This window comes from Macrobrachium nipponense, chromosome 2, assembly GCF_015104395.2.
Source record: "Macrobrachium nipponense isolate FS-2020 chromosome 2, ASM1510439v2, whole genome shotgun sequence".
NCBI classification, from domain to species: domain Eukaryota; kingdom Metazoa; phylum Arthropoda; class Malacostraca; order Decapoda; family Palaemonidae; genus Macrobrachium; species Macrobrachium nipponense.
In genome coordinates, this window is record NC_087201.1 from 122,922,284 (window position 1) to 122,944,761 (window position 22,478).

Here is a 22,478-nt window from a genome sequence, read left to right on the forward strand (position 1 = left end):
CAGAGATTTCTCTGTAGGATCCCACGTTCGGGACTGCGCTACCAGGGGACCTTCGGGTCCTACCTGACGTAAGCCCCGGTCGTTGAGGAGGAATCCTGCCCCATTCTCGATTTCTACGGGAATCGAGAGGACCACCAGCCGATATCGTTTGACGAATTCGGTGGGGGTTTCGCAGACTGCTTAGAATTCTACGGAATTTCTAACGCATTCAGTGTTCGAGTTTTACGATCTCCAAACACTTACGCGAGACCACGGTCCAAAGTGAGCGAGACGAGAATCCCCGATATACACGATAATCGGGAACCTCGCCTATGCTCGAATTCCTGGAATTTCTAGCATTGGGAAGAAGACTGCTGCTGAAGAAACTATCTCACAGTAGGCGACCAACCTGGACTAGAGAAGATCGGGAACGGGAATATCCAGTTTGGCTTGAACTATCGTCTTAGTATTCTGTTCACCATTGAAGCTTTCCTTCGAGGAAGACTTCTCCTTCACTCTCTTTGATAGAGATCGAAGGTGGTCGATCTCCAATCCTTATTTTGTTTTCTTGTGAAGGAAAGAATTTAGGATGGAGATCGTTGTTCAGAATCCTACAAATATACTACGTATATTAACCTCGCCGACATGATTCTACTAAGCAGTTGAATTGTCCGAGGGGTAGGCGCATATCCTAGTTAATCTACGGATTGCGACTTATAAGAGAAGTATTCTAATTGAACTGCAACTCGGGGTTGCCTGCAACCTCCCAGGAGTTTTTCAGTTTCAATTTTATATACTTATGGTTTTGTCACGACAACACCATTTCAACTTTTATATTTACCGAATTCGTTTCGCCTAAATATAATTGCTCGAGCATATCTTTTATGCTCGGTAGTTCTAGCCGAACGCATTCCTTCGTGGAATAATGGATTACCTGGCAACTCAGGATGAACGAGTCAGCGAGAGCTCAGCTCAACTACTGCGTATTGAACTGCCTGATAGGCAGCTCAGTATCAGCTGGGGCCTCCGATATGCACGTCATGTATGTCTCTCTCTCTGCCCTGCTTTGATTGACTACCGAACCGTATCTCTGCCCAACAAGTCATGGACCTTAGGTCTCTGATTTAACGGGGATTCTCGCAATAATGAAGGACCATCTACTGCTGTGACGCTAGATTCCATCGCCTTCGACATTGCGAGAATTTTCAACAGAGATATCTCTTGGACTCTTTCATCTTTCTGTTTACCGCACGGTAACAGAAGTCTGTACAAGTCTCCCGCTGCATCGCACTGCGATAATGCGAATGATTTTGCAGACATCTGAGTTTGTCTTCAAAATATCTCTTATTCGTAGGTGTACAATTGTTCATTGTTCAACCGAATTACGAGATGTGTCAGAAGACATCGCCTACTCTCCGACCTGACAGCTCTACTTCCAAATGTTCAGCCCATGAGAAGCAGTTCTCAGGCGGCTTTCCCCTGTGTTTTCATTACTGAAGAACGCCCCGCTTCATTGCAACTACGACTTATCTCACCGGACAGCAATGAAATAGCGGTTAGCGTTTTCAGTCATTTGTAAGCACAGGTTATGAATCTGAGAATCCTTCTCTCGATTCATCTGTGAAGACGTAGGTTGCATTCAATATCTACCTTCGTCTTCAACGGTACATAGTGTTTTGTTTCTCCTTAGCTGAGATTCAACAACCATGAGATGTTTTACCTTCAGGGACCTCGGTCTCTAGAAGGCAATTGACTTTCGCCTGTTGCACACAGCACATGCCTTAAGAGAATCATCACCTCGCTGTCCGGCATTGGTGACAAACAAATACATTATTTGTTTGGTCTCTCGGCTAACCCTTTAAAGGCGAAGGTCACGTGACTTACTCGGATGCTTTGACAACTTGCCTCCTACCGAACGCAGTCAGTCGGCAGCTGTCAGAGCGTCCGAGTCAGTTACGAACTACGCTGTTGACTTAGTTCGGTTGTTACAGAGCAATCATTACTTCGTTTTAATAGCTTGTCACAGTGGGGACCCATACCATTGACACCCACCATGGAGTGTCGGTGTCCTATCCACTACGAGAACTTCGCTGCATGGGGATAGGAGGATGCGAGAGACTTCGTGGCAAACGGACAGACCAGTATGGGTACTGGACATCACCGAAGTAGAGAAGAGGGATAGGTCATGCGACTATTTCCTTCTTTTCCTCTGAGGAACTGCATGACTTCTCCTGCGAAGTCAAGCATCCAGGGGATGGGGATCCGTGACGCTCGATTTCGTACCGAACTTCGTAGCGAAGACTCAGAACCCTTCGGTCCCTGACGATTGGTTCGAGTCGTTCACAATCCCCTCCCTAATGGACTTCACCGCCTTCGATGCGAAGGAGATGCTGCCTTGTCCGCAAGAACTTCTCCGTGGCGCAGGTACTGAAGGCAGGGGTCTGGTCAACCAGACCACATGCCCTTCCTTCTACCTTCGGGATATTGCCCACAGGTCCTTGGATCTTTTTCCTTGGGACCCGTGGTGGCTGCTCAACACGTTGTGTAGCGAACCCAGACCCTCGCAGGCTGAACAGCATCGAGTCCTGGTGTGACCATAAGAATGGATGAGTGAATGAGAGTGTGACTGGCTCCTCTTCCCATCTTTTTCTTCCCCTCTACCTGTGGTTAGAGGGACACGGTCGTCACCCTGCTGGATAAGGACAAGATGCAGGTTAGCTACTCAACAGAGCCCCATCCTATCCCTTTCACTAGGGATAGGAGCGTATATCCACCACTTCCTCCAACAAGGGGGAGGAGTGTGGATGCCAGCTTGAGACAAACCCATACTTTATGTTGCCTCTTGCAAACAGGAACAAGTTCTTGCTTGCTGGTACGAAGAGATACGCTTGCCTCTCTCTTAGTACTCGGCCCAGAGGTCTGACCATTGATCCTGCGGTGCACACCCCGATCAATCGGACAGAGGCTTGGATCCCTCCCCTCGCTCTTACGACCAGGGAGCATTCCAGGGATGGACGACACCAGTCTGTTCATCAAAAGACTCAGATTCCTCCCACCAAGAAGTGAGTCTTCCTATTGTTAAAGACCGATGGTTTGGTATTACGTATCGGAACAAATGACAATTTGTCGAAAATTGCATTTTTCCTAACTATACAAACCTGAGGTCCTTTACATATAGTCCCTCCTCATGCCACCCCTCACTCTGCATATTTTGCATGGGCCAAAAGCAAAAGTGATTTGTTTACCTCCCAGTCGCGCGGCGCGCGACTGTCGGACAAGCAGTTAACTACCGTTCTCCCCTTGTTCGAAGCTTACGACCGTTCCAGCTGCCGCTAGCTACTTCCTATTGTTAAGGGACCTCAGGTTTGTATAGTTAGGAAAAATGCAATTTTCGACAAATTGTCATTTTGAAAATAGTAAATCATTTCTTTATCATACAAAAAAAAACATACATCTTTGTAGTAGAGAGAGAGAGAGCGAGAGAGAGAGAGAGAGAGAGAGAGAGAGAGAGAGAGAGAGAGAGAGAGAGAGAGAGAATTATTATTTTTATGGAGATACCGAGTTACTGACAGCTATAATGAAACATTGTAATGTAATATTAAAACAGAAGAAGAATTCTAAAAAATACATATGTATTTGTTGGCTTCATGATCGCAGTCTGATTAATTTTATATTTTATGAAATGTATTTAGTCATGAAAATAAACATCAAAATACACTAATTAGTGATTATTTTCATCAGAAAATACGAGAGAGAGAGAGAGAGAGAGAGAGAAACTGTGCTAAACTATAAAGGATTTTTATCATAGTTTGTGTTTTTTAAAAGCGTTGTAAACTCGGAGCGTCGGAAGCGTCAGCGTCGTAACCTCGGAACAAGCGTCGTAACCCAGGGCGGATTTTTCAATTAATATTTAAGAAAAAGCGTCGTAACCTCGGAACGTCGTAAGCCGGACCCGTCGTAACCCGGGGACCGCCTGTATTTGAAAATAGTAAATCATTTATTTATCATACAAAAAAACATACATCTTTGTAGTAGAGAGAGAGAGAGAGAGAGAGAGAGAGAGAATTATTATTATGTGATATCATTTAAACTTATTAAACTTACTAATACAGTATTAATCAAAATTAATATTTGAAAATTAGTAAATCATTTTTGTATCATAAAAATGTATTTATAGTCATGAAAATAAACAAAAATACACTAATTAGTGAATATTTTCGTCGGAAAATTTCGCGAATGGGCGAGTCCGTCCGCGAATAATTTCTAGATAGGTTCCAAAGAAAAATCCGCGAATGTGTGAGTCCGCGAATCAGGAGAACGCAAATACGGGAGGAACACTGTAGCCCCACCTCATGCCACCCCTCACTCTGCAGTTTTTGCTTGGGCCTAAAGCAAAAGTGTTTCTTCACCTCCCAGTTGCGCGGCGCGCGCACTGTCGGACAAGCAGTTAACTACCGAAGTCCCTTGTTCGAAAGCTTACGACCATCCAGCTGCCGCTAGTTACCTTCCTATTGTAAAAGGACCTCAGGTTTGTATAGTTAGGAAAAATGCAATTTTGGACAAATTGCTATTTTAATGCCTTTAGTGCATTCAAAACTATGTAAACTGCATTCTTATTGCATTTTTCATCAAAAAAACCTTTAAATATTGATTATTTAGCATTTTTGGTGTCATATTTCATCTGCCAGATCAGCGTTTGTAGGCGTCGTAACTCTGGAACATGTGTCGTAACCCTGGAACATGCGTCGTAACCCTGGAAATAATTTCTGATGAATATAATTGAAAAGCGTCGTAACCTCGGAACGTCGTAAGCCGAGACCGTCGTAACCCTGGGACTGCCTGTATATATAACGAGGTAGTCAGGCAGTAACTGCTTGTCTGATGGTTGGGAGTCCCACCTGACTGGATGTAAACTTCCACTTTGCTTTGACCGCTGCCAGGTGCAGACATTTTGTTACTGTTTACTCTCTGCATGCCTCTGTCGTGAGACTGTTCTATGCTCTTTTTGCATTTTGCTTTTTAATTGTGTATTTGTGAACATTTCTGCCTGTGGTTTTTTTTGTAATTTTTGTCTGATTCTGACATACTTGCAACATGCAAGCCCACGAGTCAGATAAACCCTTACGCCCCCTCATCCAATCGGAGAATATGTCCTGGGGTGGGGGGGTAGGAGTGTAGTGTATTTCGCTCTAGCGAAGATGTGGATCCTCACGCCCTCTGCGCAAGGTGTCGAGGGCTTGAGTGTAATAAAGAGTTAACTTGTGACACATGTATCTCCTGGTCGGAGGAGCAGTGGGGGAGATATGTGAGGAGGAAGAAGCCATGTAAGCCAGCCAAGGTGTCATCGGAAAGCTCTCCCTCGACATCGCTGGTTTCAGACACGTCATCTTCTTTCCTTTCCCTTGTAAGCTTCCTCACATGGCTCTATCTCCTTGGGAGGACATGTCTCTCTGCTGACCTGGAGTTGTATTCAGGAACTTCTGTCTGGGGAGGGGGGGGACCCTTCCCCTTCTGAGCAAACAGGAACATCCCCCTTTGACTTGAGTGTTCCTTCTTCTTCCGGTTTGTCTGCCTCTGTGGGTGGGGATCTGCAGCAGGTATGGCATTCGCTGAGTCTTCCTGGCACTCCGAGCATCCAGGGACTCCTACAACATCTAACTGCAGTCCCAGTCACGCATGTGGTGGAATCAGGACAACCACTACAGTGTCTACTCCGGGGTACGCGGCACCACCTCATCTGGTCTACACCCAGCACGTGATGATGGTTACCCCTACTGCTGAGGTGCAGGCACCATTGCCATGCGTCTCCAAGGTGGAGTATTACCCTCCTCCTCCCCCAGGTTTTGCTGTCCCCGCTCCTCCACCTGAATTTGAGTGCTCGAAGAGCTCGTCCTTGGACCTACCTCCTGTTGCCGTCACCGTGTTTGCTGCCCATCCCTGCCCATGGAAGTGCTGCTGCTCCTTCAGTTCATCCTGCCCAGGTGGAGCTTGACCCTGCTGCTACAGCAGCCGCCCCAGCTCTGTCCTGGATGGGAGACCTGTCTGCTGTTCTGAGGAAGCTGGCGAAGAAGTCAAAGAAGAAGAGGAAGGTATTGTTGTCATCTTCTTCGTCTTCGTTGTCGTTGTCTGCTGCCTCCTCCCCTTCTATATTTCCAAGGCCCCCCCAGCCGAGGAAGAAGAAGGTGGCTTCACCACCCCCTAAGAAGTCTCGCACAGAGACTTCTAAGGGTCTATCTTGCTGTCCCAGTGAGACAGGTGGGCCTTCCGCTGGTCCTCCCGTTCCTTCGGGAATGGGGCCCGTCTATCCTTCCTCAGGGAAGAGAAAGATGGGGACCGTGGAGGTACCAGCCACCGCTGGTATCTCTGCTCCTGGCTCTAGAGGTTCCACCTCTGGACCAGGAACCATCTCGGCAGCTCGCCAGTGAGTGTCACTGAGTGTATTGGTCACCTGCTGGTGACCGTGCAGCCAGAGTCCAGGCAGCTGAGTACGCTCACCGCCAGGACCTAGGCACAGGGCGGAAGTATAGTAAGAGTCGCTCGGGTGACTCTTGCCAGACCGGCGATCGCTCGTGTAGCGATTGCCTGGCACCTAGGGTTGACGTGACGGTCCCACCTGACCGTACATGCGGGGAGGCTGGGAGGAGGTCCCCCAGGTCCCCGGGAACAGCTTCGGCTGCTTCTGGGACCGTGACGCATTGTGATCAGATGGTCCGCACGGCTGGTAGCAGGTCAGCTCCCCTGACGCAAGAAACCGATGCTACCGTCATCGGTCCAGCGCTTCTCTGCAGGGAGATCGCTGGTCCAGACCTGCAGCCCGGTCACCACCGCTGGTTGATGATCGCCTGTAGTCCTCCCAGCCTACTGGTTCTGCTGGTAGGGAGGGTGGGAGCGTCAGGTCTACCTCACCTGTCCCATCAACTCCCTCGGGATACACCGGGAGGAGTGAGGCGAACTGGAGTGACCGTGAGGTGTGCACTCCTTACAGTCCAGCCACGAGAGCCTATGTGCCTGGTTCGGTTTTAGGACCGGACAGGTCGTACTCTCAAGTGGTTAGAGGAGACCATGGGTGGTCTGGCGAGGTTCTTCCTGCTTATTGAAGTGTGTCTCGGGAGGGACTCGGCTGGATGGATCTGATAGTCCGTCACCTCAGGATGCGGTCACTCCCGAGATACAGAGGTCTTTCGCAGAGGTCATTGCGCTGATCCGTCAGCACAATGACCTCGGGGAAGGATCAGTGGTTGCCCCTCTGACCGTCCATCTAGGTTGGAGTCATTCTGGGGTCCTAAGAAGGAACCCAGATCGTCTGTAGGGCCACCCTGGTCTTCCTTGGCTGATGGTGTGCTGGACCAGGTGAATGCTCTTGTCTTTGGACAGGAAGCTTCACATAGGGCCTGTAGGTCAGACAAGCTGCTTTCCCCTCCTCTGCCTCGTCAGCGGCGTTTCTATATGCCTTCGTCAGACCCGTTGCCAACCAAGCGGATTGACCTGGAGTTAGCTCGCCTAATTCTGAGATTGCCTCTGCAACACCTGCTGTCAGAGAACCTCTGGTTCTCGCAGCACGAGGCAATGGCTCTGGAACCCACTGTCATGGCAGCTTTCCAGGACGTCCCCTGGCTTGATCTGTGGTCCCTCACAGTATCCAAAGCTGCAGCTTCCTTGGGATCTATAGTTCCTGGGAAGACTCTGCCAGTTCTGGAGTAGGGCTATTTCCTACCTCGCCCACCAGACTGCCAACCTGTGGCCAACCTGGTACTGAGGAGGAGGGACGCAGTCCTGAATCGCATATCCAGGATGGCTGGTCATGAGGTAATGATGGGTCTAAGGAATGCACCGATGCTAGGTTCCTCCTCTCTCTTCCCTAGAGATGGTGGACGCTGCTGTGGAAAAGCGAAGAGCTGATGACAGCGATCGCCTAGTACACCAGGCAGTTACAAAGACTTCTGGGCAGTCTCGTACAACTGCGGCTAAGCCTTGGCTGAGCTTAGCTAGCTCTTCCTCAGCTCCTAAGACATCAGTACCATTGAGGGTAGCGTGTGGAAAGACCCAGCCTTCCTCTTTCGTTTCGAGAGGTGAGCGTCAGCCCTCCTCTCAAGCTTCCTCCTCTCGCAGGAAAGGGGCTAAGTGGAAGGGGAAGAGAGGGAAATGCTAGGGCCGGCGTTCCCCCTCACCTGCTGCCGGAAGGTGGGCGGGGGGGCGCCTGGCACCCAAATGGCCTCAGGCAGTTTGGTATCTGGACCTGCTGGCTCTTCTTTCAGAGGCACCGCGAGAGATTCCCCCATGGCACAACCTGCTGTGCCAACTGCACTTGGAACGGTACCACGTACCACCAGACAGTACGGAACGGTACCACGTACCACCAGACAGTACATTCCCTGTGTCTTCATGGCTGGCGGTTATCCACTATCTCTTGCGAGCGAGAGGCTTTTCTCGCAGAGCAACAACAGAGATGGTAGGATACCTCAGACAGTCCTCTGCAGCAATATATCAGGGAAAGTGGTTCGCCTTCTGTGGTTGGTGTCGTAGACGGGATCTCTCTCTGCTCAGAGCCACTCTTCAGCAGGTAGCAGATTTCCCAGTCTTTTTTCGCCGAGAGAAGCTTCTCTCTGTTTCTGCAGTTAAAGGATATAGAGCTGCTTTGGCTTTAGTCCTAAAGCTGCAGGGAGTGGATATTTCCTCTTCCATGGAAATATAACTCCTTGTGAGGAGCTTCGAGCGGTCTTGCCCACCCAGGGAACTCAGGCCCCCTGAGTGGGACGTAACTCTCGTTTTATGGACCTTGACTCGTAGACCTTACGAGCCTCCTGGAAGTCATCAGACAGGGATCTGACCCTTAAAACTGTCTTTCTGCTGGCCTTGGCATCAGTGAAAAGAGTAGGGGAACTTCATGGTCTCTCTTATAAAGTTAAACACTCGAGGGGATGGGGATAGGTTACGCTTGATTTCGTCCCGAATTTCGTAGCAAGACTTGGAATCCCTCGGTCCCTGACAATAGATTTGAGCTCTTTACAATCCCCCTCCCTAGAGACTGTTAAGATGCTACAGCACTATCTGAAGAGAACTCGCCATCTCAGCCTGAGTGTTGACACCTCTTCGTTAGCACTGGGCTAACCAAGAAAGAAGTGTCCAAGAACACTATTTCTTTCTGGCTTCGTGAGTTAATCAGGAAAGCGTATGACTCCGAAAGGAGTTTCGACACCAGTACCTTTCGCCCGAGAGCCCACAAGTTGAGGTATTGGTCCTACCCTTGCATTCTGCAAGAATTTGTCGGTGTCACAGGTGCTGAAGGCAGGGGTGTGGTCCAACCAGACCACCTTCACCTCCTTCTACCTTTGGGATGTTGTCCACAGGTCCTCGGACACTTTTTCCTTGGGACCCGTGGTGGCTGCTCAACAAGTTGTTTAGCTTACCCAGCTCCTCTATGGGACAAGGTTGTATCTCGTTTTTGTGGTAACCATATGAATGGAGAGTGAATGAGAGTGTGACTGGCTTTTCTTCTTTTTTCCTTCTCTCTTCCTTCTCTCTTCCTTCAGGCAGAGAGTATCGGTCGTCACGTGCTGGAGAGGGTGATAGATGCAGGTAAGCTATGTGACTGAGCTCCATTCTTTTCCTTTCATGAGGGATAGAAGCATGTATCCGTCCTTTCCCTAACAAGGGGGGAAGTGGGCAGCAGTAAGAGAAACCCAATACTATATATTTGGCCTCTTACTTCCGACTATACTATATATATGGCCTCTTGCTTCTGACTATAAGTTCTTGTTTGCTATTCATAAGAGGTTACGCATGCCTCTCACTTATGAATTGGTCCAGAGGTCTGCCCATTGGTCTTGCAGTAATCTCACTCCAATCATTTGGACAGAGGCACGGCTCCCCCCCCCCCCCCCTGCTCTTACGACCAGGGAGGGAACCTTTGTTGGGCGAACTGGTCACAAGACTCAGATTCCTCCCACCAATCAGTGATTCTTCTTTAAGTAAAGAACCGAAGGTTTGTATAACGTGTTGTGGCGGGATCACAAGCTTAAAAAACTAGAGGGCAAAATCCCCCCACATTAACTTAATCAATCCAGCTGCCAAACCCACCCTCAGTCACACTTTCCTCTTCACACTATGGAATACACGCAGGACAACAATTGACCTATACCTATACACAGAACAAAAAAACACAAACATGTACTCACCCAACTCCAGATACTCCAGGCTATGCTGTGCTGTCTGCCGGTGGAGGTTGCGGAGATACCAACAACAACAAAGGAAACAACCAAGAACCACAACCCCACAACTCAACAATGCAACAACCAAGGTCCACAACCCCACATCCCAAAAACAAACAAGGAATACAACCACAACTCAACAACACAGCAAACAAACAAGGACCACAACCACAACTCAACAACAAACAAGGAATACAACCACAACAAAAGACCACTGCACAACCAACCACCAACACAAAAACAACAACACTAAAAGGCAACACACCCACCCACCAACAACACCAATGAATCACAACAGCTCACCAACAACAACCCTCAACAACGCACAACCACACCATAAACCTCAACAACAACCCTCAATTACAACAACTAATATAACTCAACAGACACTGACAAGCACAACAAATCCAACAGCACAGGCACAACAACTCCCAAGCAAACAACTCCAAACTCAACAACAACTAAACAACAAAAAACACACAACTTATCTGACTTTCAATTCCTTCAATAGACTGCCGCCGACACTACTGACTCTCACAGGCTCTGACCAAAAACTAACTCAAGACTGCCTCCAAAACCCAGAACTCTAACAGCTACCTCCAGCTGCACCAGCAGACAACCCAGAACCCTCTCCAGCTACACCAGCAGACAACCCAGAACTTTCACAGCTATTTCACAGCTACCTCCAGCTGCACCAGCAGACAACTCAAAACTCTCACAGCTACCTCCAGCTGCAACCACGCAGAAAACTCTCCCAGCTTAATTCCGCTGCAGGTACACCCAAAATCTCACAGCTACCTCCAGCTGCACCAGCAAAACCACCCAGAATCTCACAGCTCTTCCAGCTGCACCCAGCAGACAACCCACTCTCACAGCTACCTCCAGCTGCACCAGCACAACCCGAACTCTCACAGCTAACCTCCAGCTGCACCAGCGACAACCCAAAAACTCACACTACCTCCGCACCAGCGACAACCCAAAACTCTCACGCTACCTCCAGCTCACCACAGACAACCCAAAACTCTCCACAGCTAACCCTCCAGCTGCACAGCAAGACAACCCAAAAACTCTCACAGCTAAACCCAGCTGCACAGCAGAAACCCAACCCAAAACTCTCCACCAAGCTACTCCTCAGCTGCAAACCAGCAGACAACCCAAAAAACTCTCTACAGCTACCTCCAGCTGCACCCAGCAAAGACAGCCCAAAACTCATCACAGCTACCCTCCAGCTGCACCAGCAGACAACCCCAAAACTCTCACAGCTACCTCCAGCTGCACCAGACCAGACAACCCAAAACTCTAACAAGCTACTCCAGCTGGCACCAGAGACAACCCCAAAAACTCTAATAGCTAACTCCAGCTGCACCAGCAGACAACCCAAAACTCTAACAGCTAACTCCAGCTGCACCAGCATACAACCCAGAACTCAAAACTCACCAACAGCCAATCCAATCAGTAACTATCCATTTACATTTATGCCCACCTCATGCCACCCATCAATCTGTTCCTGGGCCTAAAGCAAAGTGGAATGTTTACGTCTAGTTGGGCGGGACTCCCGACTATCAAACAAGCAGTTACTGCCTAACTACCTTGTTATAAAATCTTATGACCGAGTTCCAGCTGGCGCTGAAAGTAATTCCTTATGTAAAGGACCTCAGGTTTGTATAGTTAGGAAAAATACAACTGACTTTTAAATATTTATTTTTTAAAATTTTATTTTGCAGGTACTGTGATTGGCATTAAACTCTGAAGTGCCTTCACTTTGTGCATAGGAAGCTGATATAGTATAAATGTGATAAAACACAAAAACCATGGAAGACAAAGTAGCAGCTCCCATGTTGCGTATCCCTGCAATGCTTATGCCTTCTTATAACAATGTTATGGGTAGGTATTTTTATGCTTATTTTAGTCTTTTCAGTGTAGTAATTTGCAGGATAAAATCAATACAAAATGCTAATCAGAATGCTGAATTATGAAATTGTGTGCTTCATTATTTGGGAGGAATCTTACCTACTGTTAAAGATAGCTTATATCTCCGTGCTATTAGGCAAGGAGATATAAGCTATTTTTAATTGTAGGTAATTATTCAGATTATAAATTTCATTATGAAAATTTATCTTCTTTTACATCAGTATATCAGGTTAGAAAAATTCTTTTTACAGCAACTGAGGATGGGAAACAAGCACCAAAGAGAGTGAGAGTGTTTTGTGGTGTGTGTGAAAAAATTAGATATTATTCCATCCACCGGGGGGTGACACGAATTGGAGGAGTCATAGCTTGTGAAGCTTGCCGACACTTTTATCAGAAGTTTAAAAGACAGCCATGCATTTTGACATGCACAGAGGGTGGAGGGTAAGTAATGCATCTCTCTTGCTGAGGTTATTTCAGAAGATAAACAGGTTTTGTCATTTTTATGCAAATTTTGTAATTTTTATGCAAATGTTATATCATTTCATGAAGTAATTACAGGGTTTTATTTTCAGATGCCTTGACTTGAATGATAACTCAAGAAATAGGTGTCGTGCATGTTGGATAGGACACATTCTGAGTCGTTGCCCCGTTCCACCTGAAATGTATCATAATTTGATAAGCCATTTGCCAAAGCCAATTCAGGTGAGGTTTTTTAAAGCTTAAGCATTATTAGAAATCTCTATTATTGCAGTGGGTTTTGACATGCCATGTGCAAATGAACCATGATAAATTGCTGTTGATGGGGTCTTTAGTGAACCAAGCAATGTATTGAGAACCACAGGGTAGTGTTCTTGGTCCACTGATATTTTTGGTGTGTGCAAGTGATATGGTTGTTGTCTTGGAAACAAGATTGTTCAGTATGCCAATGATGCAACACTTGTAGGTTTAGTAGTCTCCACTTATGAGAAATGAAGCTGCCCTCGGCCTCAGTCAGATCATAGGCCAGCTCAGGGAATGATGTAGTTGATGGGTGATGAAGCTGAACTCAAGTAAAACTAAAACACTGTTGATTAGTTGATCTTGCACAGATTTCCCACCCCATCCTTCCCTTCAGGTAGATGGAACTTTGCTGAATGAGTCTGAAGCTTTAACTATTCTAGCTGTAACTTTTGACTTACATCTTACTTTTGAGAATCATCTAATGAAAGTTCCAGCAACTGTTGTATGAAGTTATGTATATATTGTATGTAAGGCCTCTTATCTTTATAAGTGATAAAATCATTGCAACCTGTTTTACATCATTTGTGCTTCCTTTACTAGAATACTGCGCTCCAGTGTGGATGTCTGCTTCTGTTGAAGAAGGATCTCTTTTATATAGAGTGTTTGTTCATATGCAGTACAAACCTTCAGTCTTAACAAGAGGATAATCTGTTAGTGCCAGCAGGAAACCAGTTAAAAACAATCAAAGATTGTAATGCAAGGAATATGTGGCATCTGGCAACTCATGCGTATATGAGATGGAGGCTGGTCACTGACGACGCTTGGAACATCGTGACGCACCAGTCTTTCTTCAACTGCCTTTAAGAGTGGCCCTTCGCTTTGCTCTCCTCCCCCCCAATCTTTTTTTTTTTTTTTAATTATTTTATTTTTTATCAATATAAACCTAAGCCTGTGGTTTGTTTCATATTTATCCAGCCCAGAAGTCCTGTTAGCTTCAGCGTATTTATACAGCCTTCCAGGATTCTCGTGTTCACAATTCCTCTGGGACAAGTGCAAATTGCAGTAGATGTGCTTCACGCCTATTCTTTCTGCTTCGTCATTGGCTGTTTTATATAGTATGTATATGCTGGTCCGTCTTTCTCAGGGATATTTGCCCCTTCAGGGAGAGAGGGGCCAGCTACATTTTGGTATGCTCTTTGATGCTGTGATGAAAGTTTGGAAACCAGTCAGTCCTATCGACAGTGTCCCTTTCTAGCCTCAGCGTCAGAACCCCTTCTTCATGCTGGCCTGCAAGACTGTCATCATGCGGGGGTACCAATCTTAGAGACGACTTTTCCAATGTGGCTTTGCCTGTTTATCTGGCTTCTCGTCTCCCTCGGTTTCGTCATCAGATAATGTTCAACTTGGTACTCCTTTTAGTCATATGAAATAAAATTGTTGTAAAATTTTGTTTGAATATGTTTTCCACTTACAAGCATTGTTTTTTCTTTCTCTGTAAGAGTAGTCCACTGTGTGATATCATGGCTTCTCCTAATGATGACATAGTTCTGCATTCAAGAGAAGGGCTACCCATCTGGTACCTTCAGCGTTGTGTGTTCCTACACGATATACAAACCCTCGGTCCTTTACATTAGGAATTACTTTACGGCGAAGCTGGAACATGGCCGTTAAATTCTTGAACAAGGTGGTTAGGCAGTAACTACCGTCTGGTAGGCCCGGATATAAACACTGCCCTGTGCTTTCGGCTGTCTTCCATTGAAGATGTATATTGCAATACACCACCTGAACACCTGATTGTTCTGACAACACTTTATACAAATCATCGGTCCTTTACATAAGGAATTACTATTCAGCGCCAGCTGGACAGGTCGTAAGAATGTTCCGACACGTAATACAAACCCTCGGTCCTTTACATAAGGAATTACTATTCAGTACCAGCTGGACCAGTCGTAAAATTTACTAACAAGGTAGTTCGGCAGTAACTGCTTGTCCGATGGTCGGGAGACCTGCCCGACTGGAGGTAAACAAGGGATTTTGACGAAGGAAAATTCTATTTCTGGGTGATTGGCTCGTGTCTCCCTATGAAATATCCTTAAGTTCATTATTTCTAGGTAAAATAATCCTAAAATTACCAGAGAAAAAATAAAATCAAGAAAATGTCAGTCAAACTGACTCGCTCACTCTATAAAAGAAGTGTCGGTATGGTAATAGGGGCGAGTGAGATCACTACCACGAGTCATTTACCATTTAGACCTTCCATCATAAAATCCCCCACCTGAGAGAGCTGATACTAAAGGGTGATGCGTCCGCTACTACTACTACTACTGACGCCAAGCGGAGAGCAGCGCCTCTAGCGGTCATCCTTAATAGATGTACATCTTGTCCTGCAGGGTGGGTAAAGAAAGAACAGGGTGGGTTTCATAGGGCGACACGAGCCAATCACCCAGAAATAGATTTTTCCTTCGTCAAAATCCCTTTTCTGGGCTCAGCTCGTGTCGGCCTATGAAATAGTACCAGAGAAACAGGCAAGATGGAAATAAAAGGACAAAATGAAACAAAATAGTAAAAAGATTAATATATAATATAAGTGAATCAAGACTCATTACAGCATACTAACAAAAAGTACTTAAAATTAGATTATACTAAATAATGGTAGGTCAATTATACCATATTAACATAAAGTACTTAAAATTAGCTTATAGTACTAGAAAATGGTAGCACATAATAGTATAATGGTAATTAGAACAGTATATAATGATTCACTAAATTAATTATTATTTACAAAATATACAAACTCATTGTGTTCTACCCTAGCATAAAAATAAGGGTAGAAAACACTGAAGACATTATATGCATACAATGTGGGTGCCCCTAGCAAAAAAATAAGGGGCAGTCCACCAATAAGATCCTAGCGGCTAAGGCTAGAAGTGTACGAAGAGCATAGCAGTAGGGTGAGGCATGTTGGACGAGGTAGGTAGAAAGGAGACCTGGATCTTATACTACAACTACTGTGCAGCATCAGGAGAAACTATGTTTCCCGCTGCTACTGCTGAAAATTTTAAAGATTCCAAGGACTTCAGGTAATGACGTTTAAAGACTGTCGGTGATTTCCATCCAGTATACTTTTTAAGATCCTCAAAATTCATATGTTGGAAATAATTAATTGAGGCAGCTACTCCTCTGATATCATGTGCTTTTGGAAATGATTCAGGGTTGGCTTGTTTAATGAAGTAAAGGATCTGTTGCCTGATTCCTTTCACTGATAAGGTGCCACCTTTTTCTCTCATAAAGAGAGGATCTGAGGATCTAGAGGATGTACGAGATAGAAAGGCTCTTAAAGTTGATACTGGGCAAAGAGAAGGATCTTGCGGAAGTGGGATGACTTTCCAAGGGGACCCACCTTGCAAGGGGATCCTCGTTTTTAGCTAAAAAGCTGCGATCCGGAGAAAGTAGAACTTCTCCTGAGGGGAGAAATTCTACATGACCCGCATCTCTGGATAGAGCTGACAGTTCTGAAATTCTGGCTCCTGAAGCCAGGCTTAACAAAAATAACGTCTTTCTAAGTAGCATTATGAATGTGTAAGACGAGTTGTCAGTATCTGAGGCTAGTTTGAGGACATCATTTAAGAACCATGAAACTGAAGTAGGCCTTTGAGAAGGTCTAAGTCTAGCACAGGCTTTGGGAATAGACGTAAAGTAAGATTCTGTTAAGTCTATTTGGAAACCCAACTGAAAGATTTTCTTCAAAGCCGATTTATTAGTAGTAATGGTGCTAGCTGCTAAGCCTTTTTCAAACAAGGATCTGAAAAAGGATATAGCTAAGTTAACTGTCATGGTTGTAGTGTTTGATTCTTTCAGAAAGGATGCTAACTTTTTAACAGCTGAGTCATATTGTCTAATAGTTGACTCCCTTTTATCTGATTCCAGAAAGAGGATATTTTGTGGATCAATGTTAGCATCTTTTTTAGCCGCAAACTTCATGAAGTCCATAAAGTTAGGGTCTGAAGAATTCCTGAGGAAGTGAACACAGTCCTCATTTGTACTGGTTGCGACAGCTTGGGATGGGAATCCGTTGAGGTCGGAGGCCCAACTCCAGAAGCAGAGGATACCAGTTGCTTTTTGGCCAATCTGGAGCAATCAGAGCTACTAGTCCCTTGAAAGTCCTCAGCTTGCTCAGAACTTTCAAAAGAAGATTCACTGGAGGAAATACATAGATTTTCTTCCATTGATTCCAGTCCAACGGCAGAGCGTCCGTGGCATAAGCCAGAGGGTCCAGGTTGGGGGCCACATAGCAAGGGAGCTTGTGGTTCGCTTGTGAGGCGAAGAGATCTACTTGGAGACCTAGGACTCTCTGGCATATCCACTCGAATGAGCTGTCGTCTAGGGACCGCCATTCTGACTCCAAAGGGACTTTTGCCACTGACCGTGGGACAGTGCGTCCGCTATCACATTTCTTACCCCTGCCAAGTGGGTGGCAGATAGATGCCATTTGTGCTTGTCTGCTAGAGCAAAGATGGCTATCATGACATGATTCACGTGTTTGGATTTGGACCCTCCTCTGTTGATGCAATGTACTACCACTGCACTGTCCAAAACTAGTCTTAGATGAGACTTCTTTGGGGGAAGGAGTCTCTTCAGGGTAAGAAATACTGCCATTGCTTCCTGAACGTTTATGTGGAGCTGGCGGAATTGAACGGACCAAGTCCCTGAACTTGCTTGTAATTGAGAATATCCCCCCCAACCGGACAGGGAGGCATCCGTGTGAATGGTTAACACCAAAAGGGGATATTGAAGGGGTACCAATTTGGCAAGATTCTTCACTTTTGTCCATGGACGGAGCTGGTTGCGAAGGATCTGTGGGATCACTGGACACCTTGTCCCGAGATTTGGCGTTTGCTCTTGACCGCCAAACTTGATTTATATCTTTCAGTCTTGCTTTCAGAAGGATGTCCGTCACTGAGGCAAACTGAAGGGAACCTAGGATTCTTTCCTGGTTTCTCCTTGAAGCTTGTTTGCTTTTGAGAAATTGCCTCACAGACTAGGCTATTTCTTTCCTTTTGACCACCGGAATTGACAGATTGTGGGAGGATAAATCCCATTGGATTCCTAGCCACTGAAAACGAGACTCCGGAGTGAGTCTGGATTTCGTTTATTTTATCTGGAACCCCAGATGTTCCAGGAATTGCACTACCTTCTTTGTGGCTTTGAGGCATTCCTCGACAGTTGGTGCCCAGATTAACCAATCGTCGAGGTACACTACTACCATTATCCCTTGTGTTCTCAATTGTTGAACTACCACTTTTGCTATTTTCGTGAATACCCTGGGGGCTACATTCAGACCGAAGGGCATCACCTTGAAGGAGAACGTCTGATTTCCTAGTTTGAAGCCTAGGAATGGACGGAAGTGTCTGGCTATAGGGATATGATAGTAAGTGTCTGTAAGATCGATAGAGGTGGTGACGGCCCCCACGGGAAGGAAGTTAGGTCGTGACCTGCGAGATGGTTCAGCATTTGAACTTGTCGCAATGAATGAAAGAGTTTAGCTTTGAAACAAGTCTAAATAGTTACCCTTCTTTTTGTTGAGCCTTTCTTTAGGCACGCTCTGAACAAGCGACCTTGAAATTTTAGATGCCTGACTCTCGCAAATAGCTCCATTTTCTGAAGGGTAGTTCCTCCTACGCATCATCTGTCAACTCCTTTGATGGTGTCTGATAGAATGACTTGTTTGGAGGAGGATCTTTGATCCAACTCCAACCCAATCCTTTGGACACGATGCTCTGTGCCCATTTGCTGAACCCCCACCTGTGACGGAAGAGGAACAGCCTTCCTCCTACCTGGGGAGCCTCACTGTTGTTGAGCGGGTTGACCTCCGCGCCCTCCTCTGAAGTGCTTGCCTCTTGCAGCTCTTCCTGTACCTCGTTGGCGAAAGTGACCCCTCGCTCTGCTTCCCCTAGAGAACCTGTTGAAGGTTGGGAAGGCTTGGCTTTCATACATTGAGTTGAAAGCTGGCGAGACGGTGTATGAGGTCGAGGGCTGGTTCTGAGGAGACAGCAGGAGAATGGGTTGTGTCTGCTTAGAAGTCGAAGGCTGCCCCTGTTGTGTAACTGGGACAGCTTGGACGAAGTGCTGTTGTTGCTGCTGTCTCTGGTATGGTTGGAATCTCCTACCAGTTTTTTTCAGTTTCTTACCAGCAGCAGGGGCGCTCTCTTGCTTCCTTTTGGAAGAGATACCCCACCTGGCTCTAAGGCTCTGGTTAAGCCTAGCAGCCTCGTGATGCACCTCATTCACAGAAGCTTCTGGGAAGAGGTCCGCACCCCACATGCTGGAAGCTAGAAGCCTATTAGGCCTCGTGCCTAATAGTTGCCTCCTGCAATACATGCTTTCGACAATTCCTTCTAGCCGAAAAGAAGTCGAAGGCATCAGCTTGAACCGACTGGAGCTGGGATTTAGCCAGTATTTTAAAAAGTGGTTCAGTAGCATAGGAAAGAGCAGCCATCTCCGTGATGATAAGGGAGTTAAGAGATCTCCCAAATCTCGTAACGGGCGTCAATTCTGCTGAAATAATGGCTATCAGGCAGTCTCGGGAGCTTCTCGCCAAACTGGTCCGCATCGGCACAGTCCTGGTTTTCAGCTTACCTACTGAGAAAGTGGCAGGCAGGTTCTCCCACAATTCTCCGAAGGAAGGAAAGAGCGGAGATGTTGATTCCGCCTCTCTCAATTGTGGCATGGGCTCGTCTTTAAGGACTGCTTGGAGAGTCGCTTCTACTATCTTAAGTTGCGAACGGAAGAGAAGCTTCCTCCTCCGTGGCAAAAATAGTGAAGGGGCTCTTGAATGCCTGGAGTTTGGTATTGGTACAATCCCAATCCTCCAGGCAGTGAACCCATTCCCTCTGTGCGTGATCCCTACTATAAAGCACAGTCTCTCTAGAGATTTTATCTTCCCTATTGAGAGCTGTCACCGTCAGTCTAGCATACCCTATGAAAGGCTGAGTCATTCCGGGGGGGGTAGAACTCGAAGTCCTCAATCCTTCTTGTTCCACACTCCGGAATGGAAATCATGCCATCCTTGAAGGGGGCATAAGCTGCCACCCTCCAAGGGTTATCCATAGAGAAGGCTGGTAGAGATTCATAAGGAGGTAGCTGGAGTAGACCAGTACCTGCCACAGGGGAGTTCGCTTGAGGGGCCTGAGTGAGGCCAGCGAAACGGTCATCATGCTCTCTAACACGGTTAGAGAGGTCTTGTATTGATTGACCAGATTGGTTGATGGTACTAGAAAGTTGAGCAAACATTTGCTCAAATCTCGTACCGAGAGAGCCAACCATCTCTCCCACTTGTTGCAACACTCCTGCTGAGAAAGTGGTGGGATCAAAAGAGCTAGGTCCCGCCACCCCAACAGGAGTTACCGGAGTGGATCCGGTAGATGCCGCAGAAGGCACTGGCTCGGCCGGAGCGCGGGCCTTCTCCTTAGAAGCCTTGCTTCTTGAGCTCTTCGAGTGAGAAGAGCTAGGCTTAGCCTTCACCGCGTCGGCGTAGGATGTCGTAGACTTCCTAGCCGAAGAAGACGACGACTTCTTGGAAGTCGTCTTATGGAGGGTCTTCTGTTCTCTCTGTCCCTTCACCTTCGGGGGTACAGAGAGAGCGGGTGAACGCAAAGGGATCTCAGATCCCGTGAAGCCTTGAAAAGAGGAAGAAGAAGGAACAGGGGAAGAAGATCCAGGAGCGCTCAAGGGTAGACCTTGAGCGCCCGAAACACCTACCTCAACCAACAAATCCTCCGCACCTACTGCCATCGGCTCAAGATTAAGATCCAGGTTAGCGACGTCTGGAACAGGCTCCTGTGTCGAAACGGACCCAAACGCCTGCTGCACCTCCTGCTGGATGGAAGCTATGAGTGGGGCTGCTGAGATGGGGTCCACGTACCCCGTCGCCTTGCCTCCGGGGAAGATCTGAATGGCCAGCTTCTTATCCAAAATGTAAGGCTGGCCCTTTGCGGCATTTTTGCCGAAGCCGCTTACCCAAGCTTTCAGGGTTGCTAGGGCGACTTCTTTCACGGCGGCAGCCTGAAAAAGAAGGCAATATGAAGCTTCTAACTGCGGAGATACGGTTTAAAGGAGCTTAAAACTAAGGGTAAATCATTGATAACAGGAAATATGTCCAGGAGTTTACTTACCCCACCCAAAAGCTGACTCACGAGGTCATAGCAGATGGTGCATACCTCAGGGTGCCAAACAATCATCCCGTTGTGGGTAGTGGCACACGGGGCGTGGGTCCTGCATTCCTCATGGGCACAGGGGTCATACAGTACAGCGTTACAGCCTGGATCTTGGAGTTAGTAGCCTGTAAGTGGAGAGATACATGAGTATCGGGGTACACACTTACAGCCTAACATAGACTCCGCTGCATGCCGAAGTATGTAAGTTAGATTAAACTAGTGCTCCGCCGCAATACGTGTGGTTAGATAGGCGGTTGGTTGGGGTCTGCAGCTTACGCCGGAGACAGGAAAAAAGTTCCAACCAGGAGTGGTGAGGAGCCCACGAAACCACGACGGAGAACGACGGAGATAGTACGCAAAACTAAAATTAAACCAATAAATCACCTATCAGTAAGGGTATATCCTTATAGAATAAGATATGACTCTTTCGACTACTAGAGGAGTGCCCGGGTAAGGAGCAAGCTCTCCTCCGGTAGCAAAAACCAGGATATAGTAGGCAAGCAATATAGACCACTAGTAATTCCCACCCCGCCCGCTAATATAAAACTGTGTAAACATTACGACAATCGGACGAAAAAATTTCAGATTTTTTCGGAAGAAAATTCACCATAAATCGAAATATTATGCTAGAGACTTCCAATTTGTTGCAAAATAAAGGTAATGATTGAATATTACTAGAATGTAAGAGTTTTAGCTTACAATTGCATTTTTCTACCATTTCAGTCTGAGTCAAAGTGGACCGAAGGTTGATATTTTGGCACATCGTTATTTATATGAAAATATTTCAAAACTGATAAAAGCTACAGCCATGGGTTATTTTTTGTTGTACTCTACATGAAATTGCACACATTTCCATATATAAAACTTTATGTAACGGCTAATATAAAATGGTGCAAACGTTACGACATTCGGACAACAAAATTTCTGATTTTGTCGGAAGAGTTACTGTGCGGACGTAAGGAAAAAGTTTTTTTCATAAATTCACCATGAATCGAAATATTGTTCTAGAGACTTTAAATTTGTTGTAAAATAAAGGTAAATGATTGAATATTACTAGAATATAAGAGTTTTAGCTTACAATTGCGTTTTTCTACCATTTCGGTAGAGTCAAAATTGACGGAAGGTTGAAATTTTGGCACTTATCGTTATTTATATGAAAATATTTCAAAAGTGATAAAAGCTACAACATAGGTTGTTTTTGTTGTATTCTACATGAAATTGCGCACATTTTCATATATAAAACTCTATATAACGGCTAATATAAAATGGGGCAAAAATTATGTCAAAGTGACAAAATAATTTCTGAGATGTGTTGCTGATGCTTTTTAGTGCAAGAAGAAAGAAATTTGCGCTTGCGCACCTGCGTAGCGATTTTAAACAAAACAACAGCTTGATCCGTGAACTCCCAGCATCCCTCAAGGTGCTTGATTCAAAAGTTTTCACCAAG

General features: G+C 46.2%; 1 protein-coding gene across 2 annotated transcripts in view; it reads left to right on the forward strand.

Moving 5' to 3' along the window:
- The first annotated feature begins 11,891 nt into the window (after nt 1-11,891).
- The window catches only part of LOC135220955 (retinoic acid receptor RXR-gamma-like), a 68,060-nt gene continuing 57,473 nt past the window's right edge, over nt 11,892-22,478 (forward strand). For both annotated transcript variants that reach the window (XM_064258609.1, XM_064258608.1), the window contains exons 1-3: nt 11,892-12,071; nt 12,350-12,539; nt 12,671-12,800. In XM_064258609.1, coding sequence (XP_064114679.1) covers nt 11,999-12,071; nt 12,350-12,539; nt 12,671-12,800 — 393 coding nt within the window. In that variant the 5' untranslated portion in view covers nt 11,892-11,998. The remainder of the gene's footprint in view (nt 12,072-12,349; nt 12,540-12,670; nt 12,801-22,478) is intronic.